General features: G+C 33.7%; 1 protein-coding gene across 1 annotated transcript in view; it reads right to left on the reverse strand.

Moving 5' to 3' along the window:
• RyR (Ryanodine receptor) overlaps window positions 1-12,103 on the reverse strand; it is a 169,038-nt gene that overhangs the window by 56,896 nt on the left and 100,039 nt on the right. The window contains exons 37-52 of the mRNA XM_073077792.1: window positions 11,717-11,788; window positions 10,944-11,089; window positions 9,964-10,107; window positions 9,425-9,599; window positions 8,717-8,914; window positions 8,205-8,310; window positions 7,667-7,778; window positions 6,440-6,580; window positions 5,659-5,796; window positions 4,721-4,873; window positions 3,979-4,094; window positions 3,668-3,842; window positions 3,032-3,135; window positions 989-1,122; window positions 455-544; window positions 215-339 (exon numbers count right to left, since the gene is read on the reverse strand). Of these exons, the coding sequence (XP_072933893.1) occupies window positions 215-339; window positions 455-544; window positions 989-1,122; window positions 3,032-3,135; window positions 3,668-3,842; window positions 3,979-4,094; window positions 4,721-4,873; window positions 5,659-5,796; window positions 6,440-6,580; window positions 7,667-7,778; window positions 8,205-8,310; window positions 8,717-8,914; window positions 9,425-9,599; window positions 9,964-10,107; window positions 10,944-11,089; window positions 11,717-11,788 (2,129 nt within the window). The remainder of the gene's footprint in view (window positions 1-214; window positions 340-454; window positions 545-988; window positions 1,123-3,031; window positions 3,136-3,667; window positions 3,843-3,978; window positions 4,095-4,720; window positions 4,874-5,658; window positions 5,797-6,439; window positions 6,581-7,666; window positions 7,779-8,204; window positions 8,311-8,716; window positions 8,915-9,424; window positions 9,600-9,963; window positions 10,108-10,943; window positions 11,090-11,716; window positions 11,789-12,103) is intronic.

Here is a 12,103-nt window from a genome sequence, read left to right on the forward strand (position 1 = left end):
CGGAAAAGTATGTCTCCCTTACCACACCCTTCGAACTAGAACACAGCAGTGCTTAACACTGCTGTTATGAGGCAGAAATAGGTGTAGCTTGGAGTAAATTCGAGCACGCCGCCTTAATGTGTTAATAGAGAGAAAGGTTTACATATTTTTAAAATCAATAAAAGATGCTACCTGATAAATAAAATGATAAGAAATAAATATAGGTAATAATTACCTGAACATTTCTCTCACAAGTTTAGGCGTTTCAATAGGAGACTCTTCGGCCCAATTGACAATCGTCTGAATTAGCACCTTACGGAACTTCTCTTCTGGAGTCTTCTTTGGTGGTTCTTCAATAGCCTGAAACATAATTTATCAATAAACATAATAATTAAATCAATAAGTTTAAAACATGAAATCATTGGATTTACATAATTTCAATTTTTTAAAAAACATTATAGATTCCATTCGATACCTTAGGTTCTTCTTCTAGCTCCTTAACAGTGTTGATGATGTTATACAGCTTGCCAAATGCACCCGGCTTCGTCTCTGGTTCCGTTGATTCCTAGAGTATTAACAATGTTAAAATAACTCTTCGGGTACCAAACCACATAACACCACATACATATGATTTACATTTACAGCATGAGTGTTTTATTTTTCAAAATATTAGGGTTTTAATTTTGAAGAAAGAAAAAACAAATCGATTCAATGTACTCGTAATCTAGTCACTTTTATAAGTCGAAAAAACAATTTCTAAGGATAATTGCAAAACTTATAGTGATGAAACTCGATTTCGTTCAATTGATTTGATTCAATTTGATGTGATTCAATTTAATGAGATTGAATTTCATATTACGTATCAACTTCGTGTGTTTCAATTTGATGTGATACAATTTCATGATATATTATATATTGATACAATTCAGTTGAATTCGTTTTTTTTTTTATTTAAGTATTTTGATTTGATATGAATGGATTGATTAATATGATTTAAACATCAACTTACATCATTATCCGGTTCTTGAAGCGCATTCAATGACACATGCGCCATCAGAGTTTCATGGAACTCGTTCATACGAGCGATTAGATCTTCTCCACACGGACAGTTTTCTTTATCCTCCTCTTCTAAATGCTTGAAACCTATTACGTAGTTTACGTATAAGTATTGTACAGTCAGCTTCATTAGTAGATGGGCAGATCAAAATTCCAAAAATACCTAGACATCCAAACGTTCATAAGTAGCTAAACACCCCTAGCATCATAATTAGATGAACGTCGTAAAGTGTCAAAATTAGATGAATACTAACGCGTCAAAAGTTGGACACCGTATGTGTAAAATGGCTAACGTCACTAAAATGATATGTCACTGTTCAGCTACTTTTGAAACTGTAGTGTTTATCTATTTTTGAAACTTTACGTCGTTCATCTAATTATAGTGCTAGTCGTGTTTGGTTACCTATGAACACTTGGATGTATAGGTATTTTTGAAACCTTAATCTGTTTATCTACTTTTGGAGCTGGCTGTACATAAATATTTAGAAAGTATTTTGTTATTATTGAGTGAATAATACCACAAATAAAGAAGTTGAGTGCAGAAGACACATATACTGTACAGAAAGGACACAATGTGAGACCAATTGAATTTGGTCGTATAAACTTTCGTCCCCTATATAGCCGCTTTAGGAGATCATTTTCAAAGAAGAATCTTAGTGTTTGTATACGTTGTAGAAGGAAGTCAAGTGCAAAATTTTAAAAGTGTAGGTTGTAGCTGTAGTGCATTGCCTATCATTAGTGTTCGGAATTTTATTGAGTAGAAGATTATTTATTTAACAGATAATATAATATGATTTTAAATTTTAATTCAAACATAAATTTATCCGTCTCCATCATCAAAACAAAATAAAAAAAATATTTCATAACAATATCATTTAAATTTCAAACATAGTTATCGTCGTAATTGACCGACCATGCTTATAACAATATTTTGAAAATTTGTAGATATTTTTCAAGCACTAAAACGAAACCCAAATCGGAAACTACATCAAAATCATAACCTTAACCGAAATATATAATGATGAATAAATCTTTGAAATCTTTTGGTATCTTTGAAATAAAATCATAATTTAAAACAGAACATAAATCAAAATCCCCCTACGACTTTCTGTGACATGAGCGCTGAAAAAAAATTAAATAACATAGATAGTGGCGGAAACTACCCCTAATTACACAAAAATTAAAAATAAAGATAAAGATTTAGATAGACAGTACCTCTGTAGCGTCAGATTTTAGAAGTTAAAACCCAGAAAAAAATGAAGACTGTATTAATCAAAGAACGTGAAATTGAAACCCAAGAGACAATAGTATGCTTCAATCAAAGAACATTTTACATATGACCAATTACCGCAGAGTCCTAGCTTGCACAAGCCTTGCCTCCTCGGGTTTGAAGGGCTGGGATCTAAAATTTATCGGAAATATTTTTAACCACCAACGTTATATGTCTAGTTATAATTTGTAATAACTGCTGTGTAATATTATATGTAAACTTTAAACGAAATAAATAGCTACCGACTTTATTCATTTAAAATTAGTTGTTCTTTATTTCATATTGCTTAAGCGATCGGTACCTCTACAACATAAAAATTAACATGGAACATGCAACATGGAAATCAAAATATTACGGAAAAGTATCTGATCTATATATAAAATGATTATCAAGCTGGACTTCTATCCTACTCAAAAATTCTATCATCCGATCATATCTATTCCAAACAACGTAAGTACCACATGTTTTGTGTGAATGAACGTATTGTATGTATGTATTTAATATAAAAAAGTTTTGATCATTATCGCCCTCCTCAAAACCTTTCTAGGTTTGATTCGATAAATAAAAGGTGGATATTTTTGATAATATTTTTCTTCACTATTAAATTAAATGATTATTAATTTGTAATACGCACAAAACTGACAAATCAGAGATGTTTGTCTAAGCTTCGAACCTTGGAACCCCAGTTTTAAATCAATGGCTGACTTAACCAACAAATTAACTTACTTAAAATAGCGTTCATTTGTTCGCGAGGTGGACAACGGAACTCCCTTGTTTTCTTAGCTGCCACCGCACTGGGTAGATCTGACTGCTTGATTTCTGTGTAGCGTCTGTAAATTAAATCAAATCACATTACAGACAGGAAGAATAGAGTAGTCACTTAATATTCTATATCCTTCTATAGAACTTTCTAGTATCTTTGAAGGTGGTAGCACTCTCTATGGTTCGACTTAGGCGGCAATACCGTGTTAAGATTAAATAAAAGATATTTATAATTTAAGCCAAACTATTTTACCATAAACTATTATACATTTCTTTTTCACAATATACTATAAAGGATATAAACTCCATGTAATTACATTGCCAATTACACAAACCTGCTTGTTATCTACTTTTTACACACTGCCACACCTATTTCTGCCTCATTTTGGTTGAAGGATGTGCTAGGGGACACATACTTTTCCGAGGCGTTCCAGCTTAGTCCTCAGGGGTAGTGGCGCATCTGTGGCTGACCTCAGGTGGGAATATCGAATCCTATCTGGTGTTGATTACAGATGTCCATGGGCGGCAGTAGCCACTTACCATCAGGTGGACTGCATGCTCGTTTGTTACTTCTATATAAAAAAGAAGAAAACTAGGTACCTTAACTGATCCGATTGTAAATCTCCAACGAAATCGTGAGCAAATGCTATAATGGATTCCACACGGTGCCTCAGTTGTATGTCGTTCAAATGTTGAAGTAAGTAGCACATTTGTAGCTTCGCGCCTTCAGCCATCTTCATGTGGAGTAGGCCTTTTCTGTGTTCATCTTTTCCCTCTATATAGAAAAAAATATATGAGATTAAGAGCATCAGGAGATATCTCAAAAGTCACTGACAGACAATGACTGTTTACTATCGTGTGAAAATCATTTATTACTTTGTCTATAGGTAGATTTATTAATTAGGTCATACCTTTGTCGAAGGTGGCATCCCAAGTCTCAGGGTTTGTCATGATGAGCAGCTTTTCCACATCTTCATCACGCATCATACCGACTAGTAGCAGTCGGTCCGTCAGCTTTATTAGAGGCCTGTGGGGATAATATACTTTTATAATAGAATTATAGATTGCCACAAACAGTCACTAGTGACCAAAATACTGATTAGTAGATTAATTGCTCATAGTAGGATTCTACTTGTTGTGAGTGCATATTGGTTTTCAGATTCATTTAAATGTATGTTATGGAATTGGAATTCCAAACCTTCTGTATATCAGACCGGTATACTGACTACTCGACTACGCGGGTCCTCCAAAACATCATCGTCCGTTACCAAAGTTCGAATATTAGCCATTTTTGTCTACTTAAATTGTCAAATTTCGAAGTGTGATTTACTAACGAATTTAATATATTGCGATATTAATAATCAATCTATCTAATGTTTTCTTGTAAAAGATCAAAATTTAACAAATTTTGCCCACAAAAAATGTCACTTGTAAAGATTGTTGTTTTGTTTATAAAAAATCAACATTTGCCAACAAAGTTGTCAAATGGCAAATTCGAATATATTGATAATTCGTGATGTGCCGGAATGTAGATCTGTAAAAATGTAGATCTTTATTTTGCCTCTGATATCCGGAGCATCACTAAATTGTTATTGACAGGCTAGTATCGTCCTTTGAGGTCTATGTTAGTTTTATGTCTAGTTTCCAACTTACAAGAACAAGTTCTCGTTGCTGCCGCCCACGGGGTCTCTGTTGTGCACCTGGTTGGTCTCCACCGCCTCGGCCAGCGCTTGCATCACGAACTCCCGCACCACCTCCAGCGGGAAGTACGGGGAGTAGAGGTTGCTGATGTCTGATATGTTCTCCCTGGTAAATAAGTCTCAATTTTACTTAATTGTATCAGGCGTTTTACATACTGCATGGTTTAAAATATATATTTAATCATACATATTGGTAGCGGATTGTTACGAAACAGTTTTAATCCTAGCTTACATAACTTTATTCATACTTTCATTTTTTTCTTTAATGGTCTCAATTTTACAAAGCGGCCCTCATATTAATAGGATTTAGGTTTATCTGCGATCCTTTTTAATTTACCGTTAATTATATTGCGGCTCTACTAAAAGTCCTGTTTGTAATTTTTTTACAATCTACCTTTCCGTTTAAAATAGTAAAATAGTATTGTAAAGCAAATCTTTTCTGTAATTAATAATAATAAATAATAATAATAAACAATGTTGATGCTATGTTATATAATATAATTATATTTACAAATTAATTCAATATCCTAGCAAGGCTCACGCAAAACTTCCAAGTGCTTGAGCACTGAGCAGTAGAAAATTCAATTTAAATTAAATTGATCGAAAATGAATAATAAAACTTTATTAAAAAAAATGTTTTACAAATACTTAGTATTCCTGCGAAGGTGCTTTTTGAAATAGAAGGATTTTTTGTGAGCTAACCACATAAAACTATAGAAGCTATATTTGAAACTTAGGTTAAAACGAATAAAAATCATTAGGACTCAACGAGGAAACGCCGCCAGCATTTAGGGAACCATGCCTCACATGGCAATTTTATTTGACACCATATTGTTCATATATAATAATGTAAACAATATGTATGTAATAATGTATGACTTCATAACTTACGCAATATCAGTCATTTTCATCTGCGGCCGGACGCTCTCAGTTTGCAGAGATCGGAGGCTGTGGCACATCTCGGGATCCTCGTACAATGACTTGAGTTCAGCGCCAAGAGGAATGACGAACTCATTCTTACATGTCTCCCTGTGTGGAACAAAATAATAATTTATTAAAAATGTTAACTCGTGCATATGTGAGAGTCAAATCGTCAGATTGAGTTAAATTTGCATATAGTTTTGGTTTAGATGACAGTAAAAAAAGCTTTCTATACTCACAGCCCCACACTAGGATTCCCCGTGTTTTAGGTGATATGAACAGACATAGATGGATACAAAAACACCCAAACCAGAAATCTAAATTAATTATTTAGATATCTGTCTGGCCGGTGATCGAACCCGGAACCTTCTGCGCTTCAAACTAGTATGGTGACCGCTCCGCCATGCGGGTCTTCAACTTAGCTTAGTGATGTCATTCCAAATCCAATGTGGCGGATTCGTCAAGATTCTACGTCTAAAATGCCTCATAGATTTATTCGCCGTCAAAAACGTACATCAAGCGATGCTTTGATTTCGGCGAGCTTTTTTTCGCCCCTGATTTATTAGAAATTTTACAGATTATTTGGTTTTGACAACCTTTTTTTTTAAGCTAATAACACATTACATACACAGATATTTCTTCTATATAAACATTTCATTACTGCTTTTTCCTTCGAACGGGTTAGCAACCGGGGATCTAGGGCGGATTGCGTCCACCTAGTCCACTAGAGCTTATCTTTTAAGATACGTACATAGTAGTAGCGTGCGATTCAAGATGCAACGCGATGAGCAGATCGTAGAAGCCTTGTCGCAGTGGACCTGACATGTACTGAGACTGGATCGCGTAGAGCAACTGCTTTTGGTCCACATGTTGACAGAGGGCGTGGGCGGCTCTGTAAGAGAATACATTGATTACTTACTAATATTATAAATCCGAAAGTAACTCTCTGTCTGTCTGTCTGTCTGTCTGGTTGTCTTTTCTTCACGCCTAAATCACTGAACCGATTTAAATGAAATTTTGTACAAAGATAGTCTGAGACTCGAGAAAGGACATAGGATAATTTTTATCTCAGTAATCCCACGGGAACTAGGGATGGCGATCTAAGATCGATTAATTGAAGAATCGATCTTTTGGGCCAGAAAAAAAACGATTAATTTAATCGATTAAGTAAAGATCGATCGATCGATTAAGTAAGGATTGAATCGTAAACTATGCATTTGATCAAATAATGATCTTTAGCAAAGTTGTTGTCCATGTGCCCACGAAGGTTTCAGAGTTGGTACGACCAATTTTCGCCAGATGACGACACTGTCATTCCAATAAAGGTACGAATTTTCAGTTTTATGTATGCTAGTATGTCATATTATTTTCTTTTAAACGCAAGCGAAGCCGCGGGCAAAAACTAGTATTGTTATAAATAGAAAACTATCTATACACTACTGAGGCTAAAATTGTAAATGTTAAACTGGCTGTATAGAAAGAGGCAATGGTTGACAACTTCGATGAAGATTACAGGATAGAGAAGAGAGGTCTGAAAGCTATGGCACGGTTGTTGTGAATGGCTTCCTTGAATTTAACTCATTGTTTATAGCAAACCGTGGTAGAAATATCCTTATTATAAAATATTACCATTCCTATTAATATTGCTGAGAGAACAAGTTATACTTCTATAGGAGGAGCTGTAAAAACTTTACAGTTTTATTAGAGATAAAAACTTTGTATGTAAGGACCACCCTTTCTTGCATGTGTATTAACCGTTGATTGGTTGTTACGCGTTCAGTCGGTCTAGTAAAACAATGTGTCAATGGGATTTACGGATCTCATATAATCCGTTACAATCTAAATTTAATGGCTATTAGGTATAGATCAAATTGAACTGTAATTTTGCCAGCATAAAATAATATTAGGGCGTTATTAATTAATAATATAATAACACTTTAAGTGATCGTTTTTCCTTTATTCTTCATTTAATTCTTACCTGTAATTACTCTGGTAACATAGAGCTGCATATAGAGTTAGCGTGTGTGAGTGGAAGCTCAACAACTTGTCCATTTCAATCAGTTCCAATATGTCAATACAGCGGTCCTCCTCTGAAAATAGAACAAGAATTAATTAATGTTTTGAAAGGTTGGTAAAATCACATAAACTTTATTAAGTAACCGACTTATGTATATTATGCATTCATATGAGCTAAAATAAAGAGATAAAAAATATAAAAATATAGAGAGTATAAAGAGATGCTATAAAAATATGACTTCTACACTCACAACCTCACACTAGGATTCCTTGTGTTGTTGTGCCATGAACACACACAAAAAACGAATACACACACACACCTAGACCCAGAACAGAAGTGTAAATTCATCATTTAGATATCTTTTTGGCCAAGAATCGAAGCTGGAACCTTTTAAGCCTCAGACCGGTATGCCACGGAATTGTCAAATTAGTCCTCAGGGAATAACTTGAGAAGGAGCCTGATTGCGTACATTTATTTGATCAAAATTAAAAATATTCACCCGGTATGTGCAGAGCGAGCATAGACACTGCGTCTTCACATAACATGGACCAACCGCGAATGTCTGACAGCTTCAGAGCATGCACTTGCAGCGATTGGTTAGGTACCTGGAAAAATAATGAATAATCAATATATTGAGGTATGTGATTCGTTCATTCCTTAAATAATATTCATTCACTGATAACATCATTAATATTGAACTGAGCTGGGTGATCAAAATTGCGTGCATCCTGATAAGCACAGACTTATGCACTCATGAAAGTGTGGACGCCTGCGAGGTTTCTGAGAGCAATACTGCGTAGTGCATGCATTCAGTTTTTTGTGACGTAATAAAATAATTTCAAACAGTGTTATTGGCTTTTTATCCTAACATCAAAAGGCCACTAAGAAACGAAGAAAAAAGAACTTACAAAAAATTACAAATATATGAGAAACTAGATAAAAGTTGTGAAAATATGAAGAAGAAAACTGTACAAATTGGCCACACACAAAGAAAATAAAGCAAGGACTTACTCTAGCCCATTGATGTGGCTTCAAGCATTGTATCTTGAGCCTTGGTGGGAACTGTGGCGTCACGTGCTTGTCACTTGTTGGTAACACAGCAGCACTGAGTGGTAGACTAGTAGAAGACCTTCCAAGCTCGATCTGGAGAATCTCCTTCGATGTCGCTTCTACGAAGATCGCTGGGAATAGTTTTGTGTCTGGTTCCATCTAGGGTAGAAGATAATATTTATTTTTGAAGTGAATTTGTAGTTATGCGTGGTTTGACTGCAATGGTTGCTCTCTTAAACATTTTTAATAATTATTTCTGGAAGCAATGTGACTTCATTACCATGTTCCGGGTTGAAAAGTTGAATATTTAATTTGACACTTTAAATACGATAAGTTACAGTACTGTAAGTGAATAGCAAATTAATTCTTTTACTACAGTTGTATACTAAAATTACTATTATTATAATAATATCATAACTTAAAACATTTCCGCTAACTTGTAAAATTAAAAGTTATTGGGGAGAAAGTTAATACAAAATATTATAAACATAAGCGGACCTTTATAGAACCTTGTGGAACTCCTTTCTTCCTTCATAAATAAGGAATGAAAAGAAACCAAGACAGTTCTTTACTTTTAGCAATTCAATTCAAGAAACCGACACGCACATTTAACAATAGTCCAAGTAATTATATATTTTTGTAATTGAACATACAATATCAAAAGCTTACCTTAAATTTAATACTAGTTTCCTTTCCTTCGCAGGTAAAGGACACAGTGCCAGTGGATGTATCTACGGAGCACCCTATGAACATGCCCTGCGACGCGCCCTTGCCTGTGGCCTCAGCCATCACCTCGTTGTAGAGCTCGTCAGCTCGCGCCATGTAGCAGGATTGGCGGTTTACACTAAAAAATGTAAAGTTAGAAAATAATAAAGTTTAAAAAAATTGACTAGAACTACTGTTCCTAGCCTCATAGTTCTATATTAAGTTTTTATGTACCATGGTTAACATGGACACACACCAAAATGAGTAAACAAACAATAAGACCTAAAATCGCAATTTAATAGATTATGTAAATTAATATCGCTTAACTTTCTTAAATTATGTGTACATATATCCTAAAATGACGGTAAACATATTTTCTACATTCTGAATTTCATTGTCATCTTTCGTCAAAGATAAACCTTGCTTGCAGCGAAAAAACGTGTTATGATTTTCCAAATTTTATGTAACTGTCAACTAAATTTAATTCTTTTATACTCTCTTACCTTTCAACCACTCGATCGTAATCATCGGTGATGATAACAGAGGACTTGGTGACTTTGTTCTGGTTGAAATCTTTTGAATGCAGATGGTACTGTGTGGTGACCCAGCCGATGTAAACGTGGGTAGGGTCTTGACCAGGGAAGATCCTAGAAACGAAAATAGTTATGAGAAGAGAATTTTGAAAACAGTAGATTCAGTTCGAAGTGTAAAATGATTTCTTCTCTTGAAGATACTCGTAGAAGAACAAAGGATTACCGAGTGGCAATAACTTTAAACATATTTATTTAGCCAATCTCTATCAATCAATTGTAGTAATACTTTTGTACGATGTAAGTACTAATAAGTAACAAAATATGTCAGACTGTGTCTGATTTAAATGAAAATAAATAAATACAATCCTGTAAAGTCTACCAATTCGCACTTGGCCAGCGCAGTGGACTATGGCCTAATCCTTCTCATTCTGAGAGGAGACCCATGCCCAGCAGTGGTACATTAATGGGTTGATGATGATACTTAATAATAATAATAATATTTATTGCCATAACTGTTACAATTATAATACAATGGTGACATTTGTGATACGTAGCATCATAACAGTTTACCCATATCAGTCATTGCTATTTTTTAAAGTAAATTTTGAAACAGGAAATATTATTGAGATCGTATATTATATAGGCAGATAGCTTAATATTTCTTAGTCTAATGTTTTTGTTTAAAATATTCGTTCAAATCATAGAAAACATTTTCAAAAGCCAAACCTTTAATCTTGATTTGAAATAACGGACATCCAGTGATTTAATTTCAAATGGTAAATGATTAAATTTAATACCTGTATTAAAAGCACTCTTTTTGTACTGACTGTACTTTAATTCAAATATGATTGGTCAAGCTGGAAATATCTATAATGACAACCACAAGAATCTATTTATAAGTATTTAATCAGGAATTTGTGAAAAGGAAGGGCTAATAAACATGAACAAACCTGACACCATAGAAGTATTCGTTGATGAGCTTCAAGCAGTCACCGTCGAAGATCTCGTTGCCGACGGTTTCGGTGGTAGCGGCTGATAACGTGGTAGTGGTCATCTGCTTGCGCTCCTGTTGTGGCGTTGGTACTTGCAGATTTGTCTGTATGAACAAATATGGTTTAAGTGAAATTTGTAAATGTTTTAGCTTATATAACATTTATTCCATTGTATTCCCTTTTTACGTCTATATCATTAAAAAGTGCAATTGTATAAAAGGTTTCTTCAAAGTAAAATTTGATAAGATTATTTTTTAAATAGCATGAGCTTTTATGTTTTTGAATGGGACAGGCAATCTTATTGATATTAAATCGTCACTGCTCATGGACATTAGTTACCAGTTCCAAATAAGACAAAACAGATAGTACTTTGAAAATTACCCCAAAAAAGTCAACTTTAATTGTAGCAATTAGTATTTTCTAAAGGATGATGATCAGATAGATTTTTAAAGTCTAATTTGAAAATTATCGGAAAATTGTCACTTTCATTAAACTTTTCAGACTTAATATAGAATTTCCATTCGGCATAATAAAAGTGAAGGCGTAGGTTGTTTAAAAATATCTTAAATAAATAAATAAAAACAATAATAACATATATGATACACAAAGAGAAGACAATTTAAGAAGTAAGATTGAAAAACAAAAGATATACAACATTTAGAAATGAAATCATGAAGAATGGAAGGTGAAGGTATGAGTAATGTTTCTCCATTCACTTTCACTATACTTACATTCAGCCCGCCTTGGCTTCCGTACATATTGCTTCCACTAGGTCTATTATGCATGTTATATCTCTGATTCGCCTTAAGAATAAAAAACAAAGGGTCAAACAAAATATGTCAAAAAGGTAACAAAAGATACGGCAAAAACAAGCTGGGAATGTGATAAAAATATGAATTCGTGAATTTGAAACATATTGAAATTTGGTGCATTTTAAATAATTACAGAATTAATAAATATCATAATTTTTATATCTAAAATAAATTATTTTAATTTTAAATTAAAAAAAAAATTATTGAAATTTATAAATTTATTGTTTTTGGAATACATTTAAGCCTTATAAAAATAGTATTATGAACATTACTCCCAATACATATTTGCTTACTGGATATATGGTT

The sequence above is a fragment of the Epargyreus clarus genome, unplaced genomic scaffold, assembly GCF_041222505.1.
Source record: "Epargyreus clarus isolate Ecla_fem2 unplaced genomic scaffold, WU_Ecla_fem_2.2 ptg000011l, whole genome shotgun sequence".
Taxonomy (NCBI): Eukaryota; Metazoa; Arthropoda; class Insecta; order Lepidoptera; family Hesperiidae; genus Epargyreus; species Epargyreus clarus.